Source organism: Nannospalax galili, unplaced genomic scaffold (assembly GCF_000622305.1).
Source record: "Nannospalax galili isolate Female #2095 unplaced genomic scaffold, S.galili_v1.0 scaffold530, whole genome shotgun sequence".
In the NCBI taxonomy this organism is placed as follows: domain Eukaryota; kingdom Metazoa; phylum Chordata; class Mammalia; order Rodentia; family Spalacidae; genus Nannospalax; species Nannospalax galili.
Genome location: NW_008328331.1, coordinates 106,654 through 130,929, shown reverse-complemented (window position 1 = coordinate 130,929; position 24,276 = coordinate 106,654). Strand labels below are relative to the sequence as shown.

Genomic DNA, 24,276 nt, shown 5'->3' with positions numbered 1-24,276 from the left:
AAGAAAAATGTTTTATTTATTATTTTTATTTTATGTGTATGAGCGTATTGCCTGCATGTATGTGAGTGCACCCATGCTGTGCAATGCCGCAGAAGTCAGAAGAAGGCGTCAGATTCCCCTGGAACTGGAGTTAAGGTCAGTTCATAGCTGCCATGTGGGTGCTGGGAATCAAACCTGGGTCCTCTGCAAGAGCACTCAGTGCTCTTAACCGCTGAGCCATCTCTCCAGCCCCTCAACATTATTTTTTTAAGGTTTGGTTTTTGGGGGGTTTTTTTTGGTCTTTTTGAGACAGGGTCTCCCTATAACCCCACCTGGCCTGGAACTCACTATGTAGACCAGGCTGCCTTGAACTCACAGAGATCCACCTACCACCACTGCCTCCCAAGTGCTGGGATTAAAGGCATGCACTACCACATCCGACATTTTTAAAAAAGATTTTTAAATTTTTATTTTATGTGTATCAATGTTTGCCTGTGTATGTGCACCACATGCCTGCCTGGTGTGCACTGAAGCCAGAAGAAAGAATTGAATCCCCTGGGACTGGCGTTACAGTTGTGAGCCACCATGTAGGCACTGGGAACTGAACCTGGGTCCTCTGCAAGAGCAGCAAATGCTCTTAACTGCTGAGCCATCTCTTTATTATCAAGTTTACTATATTTTTAAATACAAGACATTCAGTTGAAAGTATATATTCTTTTCTTTTTCTCTCTTTTTTTTCCTCCTTGAGACAGGATCTCATTATGTAGCTCTGGCTAGTCTGGAACTTTCTATGTAAACTAAGCTGCTCTCAAATTCAGAGATCTGCCCACCTTTGTCTCCCAAGTACTGACATTAAAGGCATGTGCCACCATATCCAGCAATATATTCTTTTCTTTTAGAAGCCACATGGAGAATCAGAGCTATATAAATATATTAGCAAATAACAGGTATATTCTGATGAGTTGTAATGTGAATACAATTTTTCTAAACTACACTTCTATGAATACTCATTCACCAAAAATCAGCATCAACATCCTACACACACGCGCGCACGCACACACACACACACACACACACACACACACACACACACAAACCCTACCTACCTACCTACCTACCTACCTACCAACCAACCAACCAGGTGCTTTAAACATAAAGATAAACCAGGCATGGTGGCGCACACCTTTAATCCCAACATTCAGATGGACACAAAGAATCAACAGGGAGAGCTTCTGTAGGGAGATGTGTTCAAGAAAACTGGAAACACTTGACAGTTTAGGGCACTGGATATCTATTGATATGACACTTAGAAAAGAAAAGAAAAGAAAAGAAAAGAAAAGAAAAGAATCTAACCTACTCCCAAGAAGAGATAAACAAGTACATAAATATGTACGATACAAGACAAAGTATAAAAGTATAAGTACCACAAGAGATCTACAGATAAAGCATTACTATCTCACAGAAACACAATCCTTCAAATTGTTTAAAGCAATTTCATAACTTTTTTTGAGACAGGGTCTCATGCATCCCAGGCTGACCTCAAACCTGTTATGTAGCTGCACATGACCTTGAACTTGATGTACCTGCCAGTTTTAGGTGGTGCTAGGGATCAAACCTAGGGCTTCCTGCATGTTAGCTGAATACACTACCAACTGAACTGCATCCTCAGTCCAATTTCATTTCATAACTATTAACTCCCTCTAGGCTCACGACAACAAAATCCAAAAAGGCAGACTTTTTCTAGTATTATAGATGAGGAAACTGAAGCACAAAAAACCGAACATGTTCCAAAATCCCATAGTTAATTGCAGGAAGAATCAGAACTCTTGGTATTACATTTTCTCTGGGGGAGTATTTCAACATATGGCAAGCCTTTCTAAAAGAAGTATTTTGGTATGGCAAGTAATTACTTTCTAGTGAGATACACGCACACGCACACACATACACACACACAGATTTTCATTAACAGGTGCACTTAAGTCAAGACAAAGCAACTGGGAACTATAAATAGTAAAATAAACTTCCACTGGATTTTAACAGAATGAGAAAATAAGATTCCTCTCTAGTAACCTGTGGTTTATTTCTTCTATAATTTTTACTCATATCTAAATAAGATCTTAAAAGCAGTCAGATCCTGAGCCCAGGCAAATATGAATTGGTTCAGCTTATAAATTTACGAAAGGGTATAACAAAACACTTTCCCCAGACTATTAAAAATTAAATTCAGTAGGCCAGGTGTGGTACTGCGTGTCTATAATTCTAACACCAGCTACATAGCAGGTTCCAGGTCAGCAAGTGCTACAGTTTGAACCCATCTACAAAATAAATACATAAATAAACAACTCTTTGGTGGATAATATATGTGACTCAGAATCATCATCAGCTATTGATAGTATATGCTAAACAAATGATCATGTGGAGGCATTTTAAAATCCCAAGCCTGTTGCCCTTGTGCACTGCCATGTTCTGTCTCCATCATCCTCTCACCAGGGTGCACACAAGGAATGTAAATTTCAATAGAATAAGGATATAATTTGGATAGTAAATCTGATGCAGCTGAACATACACTAATACCAAAGATTAAATTACCCATAACGCTACTGTCCAATGTTAACTCTGTTTGAACAGACACTGGCATACAATCTGACACTTCTTGGGCAAATACTTTTCGTAAATATCACTTACTCCCATCCGCTCCTTTTCAAACATGACTATTACAGATCCAATTAATTCTAAGAATGCTGTCTCCTTTCCGTTAAGGTTGACTTCTCAATTATAGTTTCTCAAATCTCTCTCGTCGTCTCCCTCCCTCCCCCGAAAAGGGGTGCAGTCTCCCACTTGGCGCAAGAAAACACCAATAACGAACGGCAAGAGGCGGAGGGAGCTGATCTTTGCCTCTCCACCACGACCAGTCCTTCGCCATTATACCTGAAGTGGGCCAGTTGGAAAGGTGAACTAGTTTGCTCTTCATGCACCCGTCCACCGTTGTCACCCTCCTTAACCCCTTCCACACTTGCCAGACGTCAACTCTGCGGAGGAGTGAGCCCAGGCCGGTACCTGCGCCGGCCCCACCCGGGGACCTCGGGCCGTGCATCCCCCAGCGCTAGCCCCGCAGGCTCCGTACGCCCCTCCCCACAGCACAGACACCTCGGGCCGGCGTCTGCCGGCCTAAGGCCATTCTTCCTCCGAACTCCATAAACCTCCACTCGCGCATCCCGAATCCCCAGCCGCGCCCGACTTGCCCCTAGGTGGCCGAGAGAAAGAGGCCGGGAGGCTGGGACGGGTCCTAACCCGGCTTAGCCCGCGACGCCCCTCGCTGGGCCGAGAAGCCACCCCCGGGGCCAGTGTCCGGGGAGCCCTCGGAAGCTCCGAGACGAGCAGGGCCCGGAGGCCGAGGCTGCAGGCCTACTCACCCGGAGCTGGCGGAGCGTGCGAGCCGACGCGTCCCACGGTCCGAGGAGCAGGGCGCAGCCCCGGCGCGCGACCCTCCGCCCTGCCGTCGCTTGGCTAGGCGAGCTGGGCGCTCACTCCGGCCGCCCAGGCTGCTTCGCCACCTTAGTCGCCATCTTGCCTCAACCCCTCTCCCTCCCCCTCAGGCTGGGCGGCCGCGCTAAGGCGGCTCCGACGTCGGCTCCTCCTCCTTCCGGAGGGTTGGGAGACGATTCCCTCCCCCGGCGGAGCGCTGCTCCTACCTCGGCCGAGCTTCCTGGGTCGCGCGCGCTCGCTAGTTCCTTTCTGGTCTGCGCCCGGCCTCGGTGGCAGTTCCCCTCACAAGTCTACGGGCGGGAGCTGTGCTACCTGGGGCCGGACCGACCGAGGCTGCCATCGCGCACCCGGCCTGGAGCGCCACCGCGAGCCTATGGCTCCCGAGTGCCCGGGGCCTTTCCCCCAGGCGTGGGAAAGGAGAGCGGCTGGGTCTGCGACCCCTCCGCGGCCCTAGCTGCCGGCATGCACCGGACGGGAGAAACCGGAGCTCACGTGCCAAGGGTGCTGGTCTGTTACCCCTTCCTTAGGCACCGAAGTAGCGAGCTAGGCTGATTTCTCCACAGTGTGGTTCCTCACTCTGCAATTCCTGAGAGGTTAAAGCCCTCGGGACCACACTCTCAGCCTCATAACTGCAAAGCCACCATCCTTTTCAGCCCCAAACTGAGGAAAATTGAAGTGCAGTTTAAGTGTTTTGGAAATATTTGATCCGGATAACGGGCTATTTATACGAAAGTACTGAGTTTTAAGAAATGGTTTGGAGACGAGTTGAAGCGAGGAGGGAACTCTTAACTACAAAAAGTTGTTTAAGTGCTTCCCTTTGGCCGGGTGTGGTGACACATGCCTGTAACCCCAGCACTCAGGAAGCAGAGGAATGATGATGACTGCAAGCTGGAGGCCAGCCTTGTCTCTGTGGTGAACCCCAAGGCAGCCAGGGGGTCCATAGAAGCACCCTATCTCAAAAGAACTTTCAAAATGTTTCCTTTTAGACACATGTAAGGAAGCTGTTAGACCACAGAGGACTGGTTTAGCCCTACACTGTAGCCGGTACACTTCGCGGAGGCTTCGAACAGCACAGCACAGCACGTTCGCAGGCCCCGTGTGAGACGCAAATCTCAAACCACAGCGCACTTAACCGCGGAACGCAATTTCAGCGGGTGCAGTTTCCACGCAGGAGCCTGAACCAGCGGTAGCCTTCCTTACTGCGCAGGCGCGGTGCCACTTACCCAGCATGGAAGTAGCGGGTCTCCTGTGTGTGGCTGTGGCTCTCCTGACATGGTGCTTCCTCCGGGTTTGGGACTCCGCAGAACGAAGGATATCTCGGGAGCAGGCCGGCCTGCTGGGAGCCGGAAGCCGAGCCCTGCTGGTGATTGCGCACCCCGACGACGAAGCCATGTTCTTTGCTCCCACGTTGCTAGGCTTGGCCCGTCTGAAGCAGCGGGTGTCCTTGCTCTGCTTCTCCTCAGGTAGGAGGCCGTAGGAAGGTCGCTGGGAGCTGGGTTTGGGAAAGGATTTAGGAACTGACGGATCTCAGGAGACCTCTTCCCGAAGGGTTTTCTGTTAGGGTAGCTTAGTGAACACACCGAAGACCCTTCCTCCGCACTCCTCACAGGCGGGGACAAAGAGAGGCAGCCGGCTTCCCAGGTGGGTTGGGGAACATCTGTTGCGAGCCTTACCGCTTCCCAAGCAGGATTGAGGAACAGAAAAGTGGTTGCTGACACTGGTTCCATTCAGTTCCTGTATTTTCTTTGGAAATTGTCACTGAACTGGGTGTTTTGTTATGTTTTTTTGAATCAGGGTCTCATTGCGGCCTCGGCTGGCCAAGTTTCCTCCTGCCTAGCTTTCCCAGTACTGGCATTACAGGCGTCAAGCCAGAACCTGTACTCGTTATTCAGTACAACTAGTTATTTGGAAAAGAATAGAAAATAATGATCTTACCGTATCGTGCACCAGACAGAACTTGGGCTGTATGGTGTCTGCTCAGTCCATTAAGTTGCACTTCTGCTAGTAGCAAAGGACCTTCTTGCTGCTTTGAAATTATTTTTTTTGCTACAGAGATGCACATGTCAGACCGGAGGAGTTAATAGATAGATAGGTAGAAATTCTGTAAATAGTTTGAGGCTTCATCCCCATCCAACTTTAAGTAAAAGAGCTGTTCAAAGCCGGGCGTGGTGGCGGTGGTGCACGCCTTTAATCCCAGCACTCGGAAGGCAGAGGCAGGCAGACCTTTGTGAGTTCGAGGCCAGCCTGGTCTACATAGTGAGTTCCAAGACAGCTGGGGCTACAGGGAGACCCTGTCTCAAAAAAAAAAAAAAAAAAAAAAGAACTGTTCAAACAGAAAAAAAATCAAGAAAACAAAGTTTGACCATGATGCTTAATTATGATAATAACTGTATAACTATAAATGAATTGAACTGTATACATACAATGTTATGGTATGTCAAATTAAACCTCAATAAAGCTGATTTTTCAAATTGCCAGTGACCTCTTTTCCCATTTGGTTGTCTGTCATTTTTATTTTTTTATACAGATTTTTCACAGATCACATTTTATACATCCTTTTCACTTACCACTACTTTTCATTTGTTTAACATATATTTATTAAACACTTATGCTAGACCTTATTCTATATCTGTTTTGCCAGGACGTATAAAATTGTTGAATTTGGGGGTTCTTTTTTATTTATTTTTATTTTACGTGTATGAATGTTTTTCCTACATGTATGTAAGGGCACCATGTGCATGCAATGCCCAGGGAGACTGGAAGAGGGTGTCTGATCTCCTTAGCCATCATGTGGATACTGGGAACAGAAGAGTAGAGTGCTCTTAACTACTGAGCCATCTCTCCAGCCCCTAGTCTCCTTTTTTTCTCTCTCTCTCTCTTTTTTTTTTAACAGAGTGAATGTAAATTTAAGAAATGTAAGAAAGAACTGCTGAGAGTGGGAGGGGCTCCAAGAAAGGAATACCCTCTTTTTATTTTTGAGACAGGGTCTCATGTAACCCAGGCTGGCCCCAACCTCATGTAGCCAAAGATGATCTTGATTCTAGTTCATGCTAGGCCTCTGCTGGCTAAAGGCCCACCTAGGCTACATTAGACCCTGTCTCAAAAAATAAATAAAAAGTTACAAAGATGGCTTTGAACATCTCATCTTCCTACTAGGATTGCAGGGTATGCCACCACACCCAGTGTTATGAGGTACGTGCTAGGTAAGAACTCTATCCACTAAGCCCTAAGTTGGCTGTGCTTGAACCAGGTATGGGGGCACACAGGAGGATGGTGAGTTTGAAGCCAAGCTGGATACACAGGAAGTTCAAGGCCAGCTTCAGCTACATAGTGAGACCTTGTTTCAAAAAGTAAGGAAAGCCAGCAAGATGGCTCAGCAGGTAAGAGCACCTGCCCCAAACCTGTCAACCTGAGATTGATCCCTAGAGCCCACATGGTAGAAGGAGAAAACTGACTCCCACAAGTTGTCCTCTGACTGCCACATAGATTCCATGGCATGCCAGCATTACCCCCCACCCCACCCCCACATACGTACAATAAATTTTTTAAAATTTTTTTCAGAGGACTGGGGAGTGGGTAAAGGGCTTGCCATGCAAGCATGAGGACCTGGATTTGAATCCCCAGCACCCATGAAACACGGGGCACAGTAGCATACATCTACAATCCCCGTGCTTCCACAGTAGATAGGAGACAGAAGCAGGAGAACCCTAGGAAACTTGCAAGCCAGCTAGCCAACAACCAAGAGACCCTGTCTCATAAAAGGTGGATGGAAGGGACTAACACCCGAGGATGTCCTCTGATCTCCAAACAAACACACATATATTCATGCACATCATATGTATGCACATATAAAGAAGGAAAATTAATGACTTTTTTAAGGCTGTGAATTTAAATCATAATCAAAAACCATATACCAATTTATCTTGTGACTGATAATAGATCATATCACCTTATAGTATTCACTAATATTCTTTTATTTATTTCTTGTTTTCTAAAAAAAAAATCTTCATTTGTTTTGGGGGAGTTTTGATGGTTTTTTGTGTAGTTTTGGTTTTTCAGACTGGGTCTTCCTATAGCTCAAAAGTAACATTTTGTTGCCAGTAAGAGTAAGCCAATTTCTAGGGTTATAGCTCAGCTGTGGGAGCTTATGTAGGATGCTTGAGTCCCTAGGTTCAATCCTAGTACTGAAAAAAGGAATAAGCCATTTTTAATATTTGTTGAAAATTTGGATTTAAGCACTTTTCTCTCATGTTCTATTAAGGATATTATTTGCAAATAGATGTAAATAATACTCTTTTTTCTTTGTTTTTATTTCTATATTTTATACTATAATTATTGGAATTGGATTATATACAAGTTTGCTCCAAGGGCTACAATTAAAGCCTGTATTTGTTTCCAAGATTGTATGGATGTAATGTGTTCTTTAATATTAATATTTAATATTTTCTCAGTTGCTTTTAATGGGTTGTAAAAATTTGGGATAAGAAACCAAATTTTCCCCCTTTCTTTTCCAGTTTTGGGGTTTGAGCCCAAAATCTCAAATGTGCTAGGGAAACACTCTAAAACACCCAGCCTCCCAAAAGTTTCTCTATACTCAGGAAGCAGAGGCAGGCAGATCTCTGTGTGTTCGAGTCCAATCTGGTCTATATAGTGGGTTCCAGGCCAGCCAGCACTACATAATAGGACCCTGTTTTTAAAAATAAATAAATAAAATTCTAATAAAAATATAGGCATTCACTTAGCAGTAACTACTTTTATTATTTTCTCTGAATCCAACTTGCCTTTTTTTTTTTTTTCTTTTTTTTTTTGGTCTGTTTGAGACAGGGTTTCCCTGTAGCCCCAGCTGTCCTGGATTCACTGTGGAGACTATGGAGACCAGGCTGGCCTCGAACTCACAGAGCTCCACCTGCCATTGCCTCCTGAGTGCTGAGATTAAAGGCATGTGCCTCCACACCCTGTTTTTTAAATTCTTAAGTTGCTAAACAGTGTATGGATAAAACATTGTCTCTTACTCAAGGTTATAATATAAAAAGCAAGTTAATGTGTGGTATAATGTATAACTGTAGCCATGGGATGGAGAGAGCACTGTGGTACAAGGTGGAGAAATGCAGTAATCTCTTCAAAAGGTTAGATTGAAGAAGACTCCAAATAGGTTTTCCTTTGATCTGGACTTTAAAAATAGGAGTCAATATGTAGGGAGAGTGCCACATCATTCTAAGCCACACTGAATGCATCAGTAAGTCTTGCACTTGTACAAGTAGTTCATCCTAACTAGATCCTCAGTTGAAAAGAGAAGCAAGAAAAAAAGTTTTTTTAACTGGAGCCTTAATTAATTGTCCTCAGCAAGCTTATGAGAAGATACTGTTTTTTCCATTGTATAAATAGGCATCTGAATCACAGAGTTTAACAAATTAGCCAGCTACAACATAAACGAACTAAGGTCCTGTGGCTCCTCACTGCTCTAGTTATTCCCAGTCTGCCTCTCATTTGTGTACCATGTCAGCTGACAAAATATCTAAGTTGACTGTACATTCAAGAAACGCTAGTTCATCAAGCTTGCTATTTTTTTTAATATTTTATTATTTTTATTTTATGTGTATGAGTGTATTGCCTACATGTATGTGAGTACACCCGTGTCGTGCAATGCCATGGAGGTCAGAAGAGGGCTTTGGATTCCCCTGCAACTGGAGTTAAGGATGATTCATAGCCACCATGTAAGTGCTGGGAATCTAACCCAGGTCCTCTGCAAGAGCAGTCAGTGCTCTTAACCCCCCCAAGATGCTATTTTTTTTTAATTTATTGTATTTATTTTAAGTCAACTTCCTAAGCACTGTATGGCTAAACATTGTCCCTCACTCAACTTTATAATGTAAAAAACAAGTAACTAATACTGTATGGTATAATATATACCTGTAACAATGTGGTAGAGAAAGCACAGCAGATACTTCTGCATGTGCACAGGTAGCGGTCAGAAGATGGAGGTGGTGCTTTCCTACCACAATATGAGCTTGAACTCAGGTTATCATGCTTGACAGCAAGTGCCTTTTGACCCACTGAGCTGTCTCTCTGACTTTAAGCTGATATTTAAAACAAACAAACCTTGGCCTGACAACTTTGAGAAACAGCCAAATATGTTTTCTCTTATTTAGATATTCACAGTCTTCATGAGAACATTAAGATCTTTGTTGTTAAAATTTTTAAATATATTTTTCACTTAGTCTAACATTTCTCAAATTAATCACTGAAATATCTATTGTTTTTGTTTTTTGTTTTTTCAGTCATTTTGAGACAGGGCCCTGTAGCCCCAGATCGCCTGGAACTCATTGTGTAGACCAGGCTGGCCTCAAACTCACAATAATCTGCCTGCCTCTGCCTCCCAAGTGCTAGGATTAAAAGCATGCACCACCTCGCCCAGCTGAAATATCTATTACTATGCACACGTAGACACCAGGATGTCATTGAGTAGTATTGGTGGAAAAGTTCTGGTGGCAGTGTGGAAAATGGTTTAGAAGGAAAGACTGAAATCAGGAAAACCAATGTAGCCAACATTTCCCATCTCATTTGTACCATGAGCTCATATATGAGATTCTACACTGATAAATATATCAGTGTATTGGGGTGTATATTGGGGTGGTTTTTCTCCTGAGCCATCTCACCAGGTCAATCACTGTAGCTTTTATAGCACCATTATCAAATATGATCAAGCCTCTGATTGTTCTTCTGGGTACACTCGCTTGTTTTGAACTTTTTTTTTTCTTTAAATATATTTTAGAATTAGCTTGGTCATAGTCAAGGAAAAACCTTGGTGCTTTCATTGAACTGTCACTGACTTGATATAAGGAGAGGACATAGTTACAATATAGTCTTTCTATCAGTTTTATATTTGCCTTTCATATGTGTTAATAGCCTTGTTTGGTTGTAGTTTTGGTGCTGGGATTGAACCCAGAGTATCGAGCTTGCTAAGCATGTGCTCCACCACTGACCTACACCCCAACCCTTTTATTTTTTTTAGAGTATTGCTGTTATCCAGGCTTCTTTCAAACTAGTGATTGTCCTGCTTTGCTCCCCTGAGTAGCTGTGACTCCAGGCATGTGCCACCATGTCTGGCTGTTAATAGTTTATATTTAAGGTCTTGCATATATATGGAAGTGGTGATTATGTGATTTTGTCCTTTGGTCTGTTTCTCATGCCTAGAGTTGCCTGTCGCAAATGTTATAATCTCTGATACTTTCTCATACTCGAGACCTTCATATATTTCTTTACTTAAGTAGACATAATGATTCCAATTTCAGTAGTTGTATATCTGATTCTGTTCTTTGTTCCTACAACTCATTCTGGGTTTTTCCATGTGGATTTGTGATTTATATTTTTATATGTATGAACATATATTTCTTAGGATCATATTTGTGGTTTGATGATTTACTTTTTTGTCTTTTTTTAAAAATATTTTATTATTTTTATTTTATGTGTATGCATGTATTGCCTGCATGTAGGTAAGTGCACCCATGTCATGCAATACCCACAGAGGACAGAAGGGGCTGTCGGATTCCCTGGAACTGGAGTTACGGACAGTTGTTAGCTGCCATGTGGGTGCTGGAATTCGAACCCAGGTCTTCTGCAAGAACAGTCAGTGTTCTTAACCACTGAGCCATCTCTCCAGCCCCTTTTTTTGTCTTTTTAAGACACGGTCTCCCTATAGTCCCTGTGTGCAGCTGTGCAGAGGCCAGAGGAGGACATCAGGTATCCTGCTTTATCACTATCACTCTCTGCCTCATTCCTTTTGAGACAAGGTCTCTCACTGAACCAGGAGCTAGACTGGCAGCCACCAAGCCTTAGCATCCTCCTGTGTCTACCCCCCAACAGCACTGGGTTACAGGCATAGTGGCCAAATGAATTTTTATGTGGGTGCTGGGGATTTGAACTCAAGTCCTTGTGCTTGAGCAGAAAGCCCTCTTACCTCCTCAGCCCCTGATGATTTTCTTTTGCTTTAGGTAAAGGCATAACCTACCTCAGAGCACTCCAAATTTTAGATTGTTTTCTCAGGCCACAGAAGTAATATAGATTCAGGGTCCAAACCCAAGTGTTTTAGTTATCTACTGCTACATGACAAATTATCTCAAATCTAAGTGGCTTAAAACAATAATAATACTTTCTCCCATGGTTATACACACAACACAGTATCTCCAGTCCATGATATAACCTCAGTCCTCTGCTTCCTTACAACCTGATGGCCAGGTTCCTGGACAGGTGTCCTGAAAGACAATCTAGGGGGAGCCATGTTGTCTTTTATGACCAGCCTTAGAAATCCTGCAGTATCGTTTCTGCTACATTTTCCTTGCTGAGGTAGTCACAGTCTCATTTAGGTCCAAGAAGTAGAAACCATCTGCTGATAGGAAGCATCAAGAATCTAGAAATACATGTGAAGTTTGAAATACTGTTGGAGCTTTTTTTGGAACATATAGTCACACAAAGGTGAATAGGCATTTAAGAAATCTTTGGGGGGGTGGCATTTTTTTCTTATCTTCCCTTCTACTCAAGCCAAGTCTAAGAAAGGGATGCAGCCTGAGCATCTCTGCCTAAGGTGAGGTTTTGGGTGGTTTTCTCCATCCAGTGAAGGTGCAAGGCCTTCTGAAGATCCTTTTTTGTTTTGTTTTGTTCTTGTATGGAGTCTCCTCCTTATTTATATCTGTGCTCTAAGCCCGACTTTAGAACACCAAGGATGTGCAGATGTTCTCAGAGTGTCCTGGGTCTGTTACATAATGACTCTCGGGGATTCGTGCTATTTTTGTTTGGAGCCTTCAGATACAGCCCTTATTTTCCTACTAGTTCAGTCATACTCTCAAACATGCTCAAACATGCCAACCGTTTATCTCACTTGGTCAAGTGTGCTAAGAAAAACTTTTTGGATTTATTTTATTTTATATGTATGAATATTTTCCTTGCATGCATGTAAATGCACCCTTGTGTACAAACCTGTAGAGGCCAGAAGAGGGTATTGGATCCCCTGGAACTGGAGTTAGAGATGGTTGTTAGCTTATTGTGGGTGCTGGGAACTGAATCCAGGTCCTCTGAAAGAGCAGCTAGTGTTCTTAACTACTGAGACATCTTTCCAGCCCCTCACCAGGTTATTTTAAATAATTGCTTTTTCATCATTAATAACACTTCACAATATTCTTTATTGAGAAATACTTAAATCCATCTTCAAAAGCGACTGTCTAAGCCCGGTGTGATAGCACATGCCTATAAATCCCAGCACTTGGTGAAGTAGAGGCAGAAGCTTCAGGAGTTGAGAGTCATCCTTGAACTGTGTAGTGATTTAAGGCCAACCTGGGATACGTAAGACCTTGTCTTTGAAAAAAAAAAAAAAAAAGGAAGAAAGAGTCTATCTCTGATCTCTGCTCTTTCTTTCTAACCCAATGAATTTAAATTTTCTTTTTAGAAAATCTTAAGTGTTGAGTGTATTCTAATAAGAATGGAATAAATTAGTAATATTTAAAAATATAGGTTGGAATAATATAGGTGCACTTGGAAGGCAGAGGCAGATGAATCTATGTGAGGTCGAGACCAGCCTGATTCCAGATCAGCTGGGACTAGAAGGAAACCTTGTCTCAAAACACAAAAATGAATTAATTAATTAATTAAAATACGAGTTGGAAAATCTTCAGAATATGATTAAAGGGCTTGGGGAGATGGCTCAGTCAGTAAAGTGCTTGCTGGGAAAGCCTAAAGACCTGAGTTCAGATCACCAGCAACCACACAAAAGCTGGGAACAGTGCCTCACATCTGTATCCTTAACATTGAGGTGATGGGCAAGGCGGGAAACAGGCAGATCCCTGAAGCTCATTGGCTAGGCAACCTAGCCAGAATGCTGAGCACCAAGTTCAGTGAGAGACCCTGTATCAAAAAATAAAATAAAATAAAATAAGGTGGTGAGTGATATCAAGAAAGACACCTAACATTAACCTCTATCCTCCATATGCGCCTACCCACACATGCATGCATACGGGAACACAGCACATACATTCAACTCAGGTTACCCCCCTGGTGCTATTTACTAATATCTAAATACATAGATATTTTTCTGTAGAGTTTAAGCTATATTGCATGACTTTTCCTGGGGATACAGATATCTGTTGACCCCAAGATAGACACCAACAGATTACTTCAAGTCTAGCTTATTGGGGTTACTTCCAGGAGCATGCATGACTCAGAGGCAAATGCATCACCAAAAGGTCCCATCCTACAAACTGGGGGGTATTGAGAGACAACATGGACACAAGACCACATACAGCTAGGAATCAGGAAGATTATGGCTGGAATCTTGGATGAGGATCTAGTACCCTCCCTGCCTTCTATAGGAAACATTAACAGCACCATTACCTTTACCATAGATCCAGTTTTCAATATCAATTTTGTTTATTTTGTTGCCATGACTGGCTGTTGCTACCTGTCTGTGATCCATGATGGCCTATAAATAGACATGTCAGGGCAGGGAAGAAATAGCTTCACTACAACAAGCTGATATGGTTACCATATGATCATACCTACCAAAGAAACAAAGCTACCCAATGACTAACTGAAAGCATTTGCCTCTTCATAAGCACTGGTGCTGATGGTTGGATAGTGGGTTATTTATTAGAATTTTATACATTCTAATGTATGTCTTACACCTTTTCCTTATAATTAGCTTAGAAAGTACATGCTAGGTAACCATATATATAGTCCCTATTTTAACGTTTTCACAATTATTTATTTTGCGTGTGTGTGTGTGTGTGTGTGTGTGTGTGTGTGTGTCTGTGCCACAGCATGCTTGTGGAGGTCATAGGACAACTTGTGGGAGTCAGTTTTCTCTTTCTACCATGTGAGACTCGAAAATTGAATTCAGCTTGGTGGCAGATGCCTTTATCCACTGAGCCATCTCACTGACCCCACACCCTTTATTTTAAAGCTACACAGTATATAAATGCTTGTAAAAATATTGATGCCAGGACTGGAAAGATGGCTCAGCAGTTAAGAGCACTGACTGCTCTTGCAGAGGACCCAGGTTCAATTCCTAGCACCCACATGGTGGTTACCAACCATCTGTAACTCCAGTTCCAGGGAATCCAACACCTTCTGATTTCCTTGGGTATTGTACAACACAGGTGTGCTTACACACATGCAGGCAATGCACTCATACACATAAAAAATAAAATATTTTCTTAAATGTTGATGCCATTTCTCCAGCCCCCTGATCTGTAACTTATGGGTGGTCATTAACAAGGCCAAACATATGAGGAGCTATCTTTCTGAATATGATAGACTTAGGTATATCAGACAGAATGGGAATGAGGAACATGATTTTTTTTTTTTTTTTTTTTTTTGCCTTTTTGAGACAAGGTCTCCCTGTAGCCCTAACTGGCCTGGAACTTGCTATGTAGACCAGGTTGGCCTCAAACTCACATTCACCTGCCTCTGCTTCCCAAGTGCTAGGATTTAAGGTTTGTACCACCATACCCGGCTTAGGAACATGCATTTTTACAGCACGTATATATTATAAAAATGTTGATGCCAGGTGCATGCTGGTAATCCCAGCACTTGGGAAGTAAAGGCAGGAGGATCACGAGTTCAAAGACAGCCTGGACTACATGAGACCCTATCTCAAAAAAAAAAAAAAAGGTTGATATTTTCTGGCCATGGTAATGCATGCCTATAGTCTCAGTTACTTGGGAGGCTGAAGCAAGGGGATCATTTGAGTCCAAGAGTTCAGTTCCAGTCTGGGCTGAACATAGTAAGATCCATCTCAGAAAGAGGTACTGGGCTGGTATGATGGCTCAGCAGGTAAAGGCACCGGCCACCAAGCCTGCCAACCTGAGTTCAGTCCACAGGATTCAAATGGCGGAACTGACTCCAGCAAGTTGTCCTCTGACCACCACACCCATACTGTGATGCACACCCATGCAAAAATAGATGGATGGATGGGTGGATGGATGGATGGATGGATGGATGACGATAGATAATTTTTTTTTTTTTTGGTCTTTTTGAGACAGGGTCTCCCTGTAGCCCCAGCTGGCCTGGAACTCGCTATGTAGACCAAGCTGGCCTTAAACTCACAGAGATCTGCCTGCCTCTGCCTCCCGAGTGCTGGGATTAAAGACGTGCACCACCACGCCCTGCAATAATTATTTTTTAAAAAACAACTATTGATGTTTTGCTGGTTATTTACTTAATTGAAGTATTTTTTGTTGTTTTGTTTTTATTTATGGAATACTGGAGATTGAGTTTAGTACCTTGCTACTAAGGATGCATCCTCAGTGAATTAGAGTTTGAGGAGGTGGTTTTGGTTTTGGGGTTTTGGTGTGTGTGTGTGTGTGTGTGTGTGTGCATGTGTGGTTTATGTGGATATAGATGCATGTATGATGTATGTGAGTGCACCCATGTTGTGCAGTGCCACAGAGGTCAGAAGAGGGCTTCGGATTCCCCTGGAACTGGAGTTAAGGATGGTTTGTAGCCGCCATGTGGGTGCTGGGAATTGAACCCAGGTCCTCTGCAAGAGCAGTCAGTACTCTTAACCACTGAGCCATCTTTCCAGCCCCATGTGTGTGTAATTTTAAGGTTTTTTGTTTGTTTGTTTTGGGTTTGTTGAAGCTTTTTCTTTCTTTCATTTTTAATGCAGGGGCCTCATGTTGCCCAGCTGACCTCAAACTCACTTTGTAGCTAAGAATGACCATTAGCTACTGATCTTCCTGCCTTTACCTCCCAAGTGCCAGGATTATAGACCTGTGCCAGCACACCCAAATTTTACACCGTACTGAGGATCAAAGCCAAGGCTTCATGCATGCTAGCCAAGCACTCAGCCAACTAGATCACCTCCCCAGCCTATGAATGTGAATTTGATTTTTAAATGTAAAATCAGAAGATTTGATTAACATATAAGAAACTATAAAAGAAGGGCAAATGAACCATTAGAGAGGAGATTGTTTCAGAGATTAAAGAGAAATTCCACAGTCTCAAACATTACCTGTGAACTATGTAAAGATTCAAGGGTAGAAAATAAATTACAGTAGTACTAATATGATATAGAATGGGAATAGTCAACAAAATGTTGTGAATTTTGAAGTTTAGTATTGAAATATTTGTTGTAGCTTCACCTCAGTGAGCAGATACTTCTCTCATTCACGAATGTTCCTTACTCCAACTGACACACATATGCCTATCATATTCAGAAATGTAGTCCCTCAGCATGTTTGGCCTTGTTAGTGACCACCAGTAAGTTACAGATCAGGAGGCAAGAGAAATGGCTCTGCAGTTAAGAGCACTTACTGCGCTTCCAAAGGACTAGGGTTCAGTTCCCCCATGGTTGCTGACAACAGCCCATAACTCCAGTTCCAAGGGAATCTGGCATCCTCTTCTGCCCACAACAGGTACTGCACACACATGGGGCACTTACATAAGAGCAAAATGCTCACACACATAAAACACAAAATAAGTGATCTTTTTTAAGTTAATTTGTTTTAGGTGCTAGAGAGATGGACTCAGTGGTTAAGAGCACTTGCTGCTCTGCTAGCAGATCTGAATTCATTTCCCAGCACTGTTGAATGCCCCCCAAGCCCACCAGGCTTGGGTCTTCAATAAGAAGGACACTCAAGCAAAAGTTTGAAGTTATGCGAGGAATTTATTAAAGGGAAGGCAGGTACAGGTAGGAGAGAGAGGAAGATCTCTGAGGGGTCCCACAGGTCCTTTTTATTCGGCTTGGAGTTTGGGTTACCTAGGCGAATTTTCCTAACAGAAACAAAAAAGTTACTATGGATACAGCATGTAGCTGTATCTTTCCAGAAGCTCTAATTTATCATATAGGTACAGCCTGTCAGCTCTGACCACTGAAGCAGAGAGCTCAGAAGCTCTTAAAGTGACACTCTCCTAAATTCCAATGCTTATGTCAAGCATGGCTCCCAACACAGCACCCATATCAGGTGGCTCACAACCTGTAATTCCAGCTTCAGGGAATCTGTTACCCTCTCCTGACATCTGTGGGCACTGCACTCACATGTTCATATAATTTTTTTAACTTTAGAAAGTTTTATCAAGGGGCTGGAGAGATGACTCAGCAGTTAAGAACACCAGCTGCTCTTCCAGAGGACCTGGGTTCGATTCCTAGCACCCACATGGCAGCTAACTCCATAACTCCAGTTCCAGGGGAATCTAACACCCTCTTCTGACTCCATGGACATTGCACTTACATATATGCAAGCAATACGCTTACACACATAAAATAAAAATAATTTTAAAATATATCAAATTTAGGCCGGGCGTGGTGGCGCACGCCTTTAATCCCAGCACTTGGGAGGCAGAGGCAGGTGGATCTTTGTGAGTTCAAGGCCAGCCTGGTCTACATAGTGAGTTCCAGGACAGCTGGGGCTACAGAGAGACCCTGTCTCAAAAAGACCAAAAAAAAAAAAAATCAAATTTAAAGACAATTTATGTTTTATGATAACTCATAATTGGAAGATTTTTTTTTACATTTTTATTACATTTATTTATTTAGTGTGTGTATATGTGTATGGGCCTGCATTACCATATGGAGATCGAAGGACAACTTGCAGGACTTGGTGTTCTCCTTCCTGTGGGTCCTGGTGATTATAAACTCAGGTCATCAGGCTTCACAGCAAATGCCTTTGCCTGTTGAGCCATCTCACCAGCCCCCTGGAAGATTTTTATTGAGTAAAACTCCAGTTTCTATTTAAAATGTTCCTTTAAATTGTGGTAAATTTACATGACAAATTTACCTTTTTGAACATTCTCAAATATTCAGTGCAGTAGTAGTAAATACATTCACAAGATTGCATAACCATCGCCTCTATTTCATCATCCCAGAGAAACTCTGTAACCCATTAAGCAATAGCTCCCCACTCCTTTCTTCCTCTAGCCTCTGCAACTACAACTCTATGTTTCTGTGCGTTTGACTACTTAAGTGCCTTATATAAATGGAATCAGTCATGCAATCATTATTATTTTATGTATGACATTGATTACCATAATGTTTTTAAAGATCATCAATATTGTAGCATGTTTTAGAACTTTGTATCAGAATCTCACTATGTAGCCTAGACTGGCTTCAAACTCAGTATGTGGCCCAGGATGGCCTCAGACCCACAGTCCTCCTACCTCAGCTTCCTAAGTACTGGGATTATGAGCCTATGCCACCATGCCCAGCTTCTTTATTCCTTTTTGGGGGTGGCAGGAGTTTTAGTACTAGGGATTGAAGGCAGGGCCGTACATGTGCTAGACAAGTATTCTACTACTGAGCAATATCCAAGCCCTACTTTTTTTCTTCTTATGACTGAATAATGTTTTTTTGTCTGTGTGTACCACATTTTGTTTAGTCATTCATCTATTGATGCACACTTGGATTTTTCTACTTTTTAGCTATTGTGAATAATGCTTCTATAAACACTGATGTGCTGTTGGAATAACAGTTTATAATTCTTTTGGGTATGTTCTTGTGAATATAATCATTGAATTAGATTGTAATTCTGTGTTTAAATTTTTGAATAACTGACAAAACTATTTCCTATAGCAGTTGTATCATTTTATGTTCCTTCCAGTAATGTGCTACAGTTCTAGCTTCTCTGTATCTTCATCAGTGCTTGTAACTTTGCATTTTAGAATGACACCCATCCTGGTGGGTATTAAGTGATAGCGCATTACGGTTTTAGTTTGCATTTCCTAGTAACCATTGGTAATGTGCCTTTTCATGTGCTTTTGGACATTTGTTATTTTATTGTCAGCCCAGACTGGTGTGGTACTCACTATGTAGTCCAGGCTGGCCCCATACTTGCTGGCATTCCTTCTGCCTCAGCCTCTGAGTGCTGGAAGGCTGAGAATTTGTAGTCATTTTTTGCTTTATCTGATCTGTAGGTCACTTTACTGTTTCCTGTTTGTCCTCTGGTAGTTACACATGAAAATGTCTATTAAATTCCTACTGTTTCATATATTCAATATGGTTTCTGTTATTCTGGATATACCTGGACACAGAATATCATTCTCTCATTTTCTAATGGTTGAAACTTGGACCTTTTTTTCTTCCAAATATATTTTAAAATTACTTGGCCATATCTGAGGAAAACCCTAGCTGGCATTCCTGAAATTCAGTAATTTAAGGACTTTGTCCAAATCCATGTAGGTGACCAAGTGATGTCTGGACCATGACACATGATGCCTTGACTCCCAGTCCACATCTCATTTTAACCATCATGGAGGCGAAATGTGAAAGCACACACCTTTAATCCCAGCATTTTGGAGGCAGAGGCAGATAGATCCCCATGAGTTCAAGGTTAGCCTGATCTTTGTAATGAGTTCCAGGCCAGCTGGGGCTACAGGGAGACCCTGTCTCAAAAGAACAAAAAGGGGCCTGGAAAGATGGCTCAGCAGTTAAGAGCACTGGCTGCTCTTGCAGAAGACCCAGGGTTTAGTTCCCAGCCACCCACGTGGTAGTTAACAGCCATCTGCAACTCCAGTTCTAAGAGATCCAATACCCTCTTCTGACCTCCACAGAAATTGCACACACATGGTGCACTTACATACATGCAGGCAAACACAGATAACACATAAAAGAAAGAAAAATAAACAAATAAATAAAAATTGAAAAAAATAAAATACCAGTATAGAACCAGTGAGATGGCTCAGAAGATAAAAGAGCCTTTGCCATGGAAGCCTGAAGACTTGAGCCCACGCTGGAAGGAGAGAATCAACTCCTGAAAAGTTGTCCTGTAGCCTCCATGCACACACACACCCCACTTATAATAAAAATAAAATTTTTGAGCTGGGTGTGGTGGTGCACACCTGTAGTCCCAGCAATTGGGAGGCAGAGACAGGCAGAACTCTGTGAGTTCAAGGCCAGTCTTGTCCATGTAGTGAGTTCCAGTCCAGCTGGGGACTCAAAAAGACAAAAAAAAAAAAAAAAAAAAAGGTATGAACAACAGAAGAGGCATTCTAAGGCTTTTACCTCAACCTCAGAAGTTCATCTTTGCTTCCCAAGGTGTACCATCCTCTGGACATAGCTTTTCAGTATGTTAAAAGCTGCTGAAGGAGCTCACACATGGTTTCTGTCCATGATCACTAAACGTGAAAATAGGTCAAATGGTCTCTGACTTCAGTTCCTTAGGCTGTCATAAATTCCTTAATCCAAACACAAAGCAATAAAACTTACACCATAAAACAGTGGCCTCAATTCTAAGCAGTGTCCCACAATCATAATTACAGACTAATGTACAATGAACTTTTTCTCACCAAAGAAGCAAGAGATTTGGGGCTGGAAGGATAGTTTAGCAGTTAAGAGCACAAACTGCTCTTGCAGAGGATCTGAGTTCAGCTCCCATCACCCATGTTCACCAGCTCAGAGCCAACTATAACTCCAGCTCCAGGAGATCTGATGGCTCTGGCCTCCATGAGCACGTGCACTCCTATACACATACTCACACACGAACACATACACCTATACATATACCTAATTTAAAATCTTTTAAAAAGTAATCTTGGAAAAATATGGGTATATGTATACTACCAAACCTAGCTTTTGTGTCTGTTCTTGTGTTTGCACTTTACTTACTGAGCCATCTTTCCAACCGCTCCCTTTGATTTCTACAAAAGAAACTGACATAAAAAAGAAAGGCGAGATAAAATAAGCTGGGCGTGGTGGCACATTCCTTTAATCCCAGCCCTTGGAAGGCAGAGGCAGGTAGATCTCTGTGGTTCAAAGCCAGCCAGGTTTACATAGGGAGCTCCAGGCCAGCTGAGGCTACAAGAAGACCTTGTCTCAAAAAGACAAAAAAAAAAATTAAAGCTTGTCAACAGTCTTCTAGGGTCAGTCTCCTGTTGGATACAATGTAACACTATCTGAGTTCACCCAGTTCAAAGCTGTCCCTGGCCAAAGTTGAAGAAACTCTTATGTGGTAATTTCTCTGAGTTACCTGCAGCAATAAGCACAGCTTCTCTTTCTTTACTCCTTCATAAATTCTTACATTGTGTGGGATATTGAAGTTGATAGAAAATGGACCGAGACTATAACTTTTAAGGTCGATTTCAAAGAGAAATTAATAGTCATGGAGAAAAGATCATACTTAGGAGTAGAATACTAGAAACCTATGTGAATTACCACCACCACCTTTTTTTTTCTGGTTCCGAGTATAATCTCCAAACATTTTTGGTTACTTTCTCCTATTAGTGAAATTTTTTGAGTATATACTGCTGTGTATACTTATAATTTTTGAGCAAATAGATCACTGAACTAATGTGTACATTATGAAACATTAACAAAAACATTTTTAAAAGATAAAATCAGGGGCCTGCAGAGATGACTTAGCAGTTAAGAACACTGGCTGTTCTTATAGAGGACCTGGGTTCAGTTCCCAGCACCCAGATGGTAGCTCACAATCACCTGTAATACCAATTCCAGGGCATCCGACACCCTCTTCTGGCCTCCATGGGCGCCTGGACACACACATACACATAAATAAAAATAAATGAATCTTTTTTTTTGGTCTTTTTGAGACAGGGTTTCCCTGTAGCCTCAGCAGTCTTGGAACTATGTGAACTAGGCTGGCCTCAAACCCACAGAGATCTGCCTGCCTCTGCCTCCCAAGTGCTGGGATTAAAGGCATGCACCACCACGCCCAGCTAAAATAAATCTTAAAAAAAAAAAAGACAAGATGGGGGCATTGAGATGGCTCAGTAGGTAGGAAACTTTGCCATGAAAGTCTAATGACATAAGTTCAATCCCAAGAACCTACAGTAGAAGGAGAGAACCAATGATTATATACCAGAGAAAATGGAGAAGGCATTTGCCATTTGATCTGAATGATAAAGATGAAGATGAATTGTAATTTAAGAAGAAAACAAAGAGGTGGGGGAACATAAAGAGGTTACCTGAAACAAGAGGACATGGGTTCAATGCCACCCTGGACTACACAGCAAGAACCCACAAAGACTTAGTAAAGGGAAAGAGAACATACAACTTAATTGAGTGCTTTAATACGGAAGCCTCCAGCAAGCCTGTGAATTAGTCTTTATCCACCCATAGTAAAGACACTGTGGCTCAGGGAAGTTAAGTAATGTACACAAACCACACATGCAATTACTTTCTGGAAATTTTACTTAGGGAGTACATTAGTTAGGCAGCTGCTCAAAATGAGTGTGCAATTTAAATAATACCAAAATTATTATTTGTAAGGCTACAGAAGAGAACTGTTCTTAGGGGCTATGGTATATATGTTAGGAAAATAAGAATTTATATAAACTTGTTCTAGTGCTTAAGGTTGCTAAACTCTTAAAAGAGGATGTTTTCCCAAATGGTGCCCTGTTTATACATGTTTTTATAATACTCAATAGTAACACTTATCCTTTAAATAAGTGTTAGATATATAGGGAATACTTATATGTCTGTAAAGATGAGGCTGGAGATCAAACCCAGTGTCTCACTCATGCTATGCATTGCATAGATAGATAGATGATAGATAGATAGATGATAGATAGATAGATAGATAGATAGATAGATAGATAGATAGATAGATGATGGATGATAGATGATAGATGATAGACGATACATACATACATACATACATACTTACATACAAACATAGGCATTATAAATGGTGATACTAAAAGGTATACTGCTAATAGTCTCCTAAAAGGAATGCCTTAACATTAAATGTATATTCTTTAATCACACATTTTTTAGATAGCCTAAATCCTCTAGTGAATAAATAGGTCTCTACTGTTAAAAGAAATTTACCATTATATTTGTTATCCTCAGGAAATTACTACAATCAAGGAGAGATTCGTAAGAAAGAACTTTTGCAAAGCTGTGATGTTTTGGGGATTCCACAGTCCTGTGTAATGATTATTGACAACAGGTAATGTGTCTTTTAATAATGTAGAAATTCATTGTCAATAAATATACATTGGTACACTGAAAGGACAAAATCTAATATAGTTATAAATAGATCTTATTTCAAAAGTCTATTTTTTTTTTTGGCCTTTTGAGACAGGGTCTCCCTGTAGCCCCAGCTGTCCTAGAACACACTGTGTAGACCAGGCTGGCCTTGAACTCTCACAGAGATCCGCTTGCCTCTGCTTCCCAAGTGCTGGGATTAAAGGCGTGCGCCACCACTCCCTGCTTCAAAAGTCTACTTTTATATTTGTTTGTTTGTTGTTTGAGACAAGATCTCATATATCCCAGGCTGACCTGGACCTCAATATGTAGCTAAGGATGACCTTGAACTGATCTTCCTGCCTCCACCTCTCAAATGCTAGCATTACAGGTATGTACTTGATTTGGGTCAAACCCAGGACTTTGCATATGCTAGGCAAGCACTGTACCAACACAGGTACACCTCCAGCCTCTAGGACCTTCTTCTGTACCCCCCTTTCCCAAGCCTGGAATTTCTCCAAGCCTTGGTTTGTCTTTGCAGGTAAAACTTAAGAGTCCATAACTATATACTAGCATCCAGCCTTCAGTGCTATAGTGTTATTTTTTCTCATTGCCACTTGACCTTGATAATGGACTGAACTAAGACATCTGTCTTTCAAAAGGATAGAAGAGTCAGGAATTTATGCTTATGATTACAATCCAAAGTTAATATTTCAGGGTTTTATTTAACACCCTTGAGTTTTGCAGTTGAATCATTTTTCTCCTACACTGACCATCTTGCTCGTCAATTGTGCAAACCTAATTACTTTTTTCTTCTTTAATATTCTTTTTTTAAATTATTTATTTAATAACCATATAATTAGAAGAAGCATTTCATTACAACAGCATTGACATATTCAATAACA

At 41.9% G+C, this 24,276-nt stretch overlaps 2 protein-coding genes across 19 annotated transcripts in view; one reads left to right on the top strand and one right to left on the bottom strand.

Moving 5' to 3' along the window:
• Ncor1 (nuclear receptor corepressor 1) overlaps positions 1 to 3,573 on the bottom strand; it is a 179,658-nt gene extending 176,085 nt beyond the window's left edge. For 11 of the 16 annotated variants that reach the window (XM_008824153.3, XM_029557263.1, XM_029557324.1 and 8 more), the window contains exon 1: positions 3,393 to 3,573. The gene's annotated coding sequence lies outside the window, so the exon portion shown is untranslated. The remainder of the gene's footprint in view (positions 1 to 3,392) is intronic. The other 5 variants (XM_017795502.1, XM_017795661.1, XM_008824959.2 and 2 more) reach the window with 1 other exon arrangement.
• A 69-nt stretch (positions 3,574 to 3,642) lies between these two features.
• Pigl (phosphatidylinositol glycan anchor biosynthesis class L) overlaps positions 3,643 to 24,276 on the top strand; it is an 89,687-nt gene continuing 69,053 nt past the window's right edge. For all 3 annotated transcript variants that reach the window (XM_008823557.3, XM_008823486.3, XM_008823635.3), the window contains exons 1-2: positions 3,643 to 4,928; positions 23,255 to 23,354. In XM_008823557.3, coding sequence (XP_008821779.1) covers positions 4,694 to 4,928; positions 23,255 to 23,354 — 335 coding nt within the window. In that variant the 5' untranslated portion in view covers positions 3,643 to 4,693. The remainder of the gene's footprint in view (positions 4,929 to 23,254; positions 23,355 to 24,276) is intronic.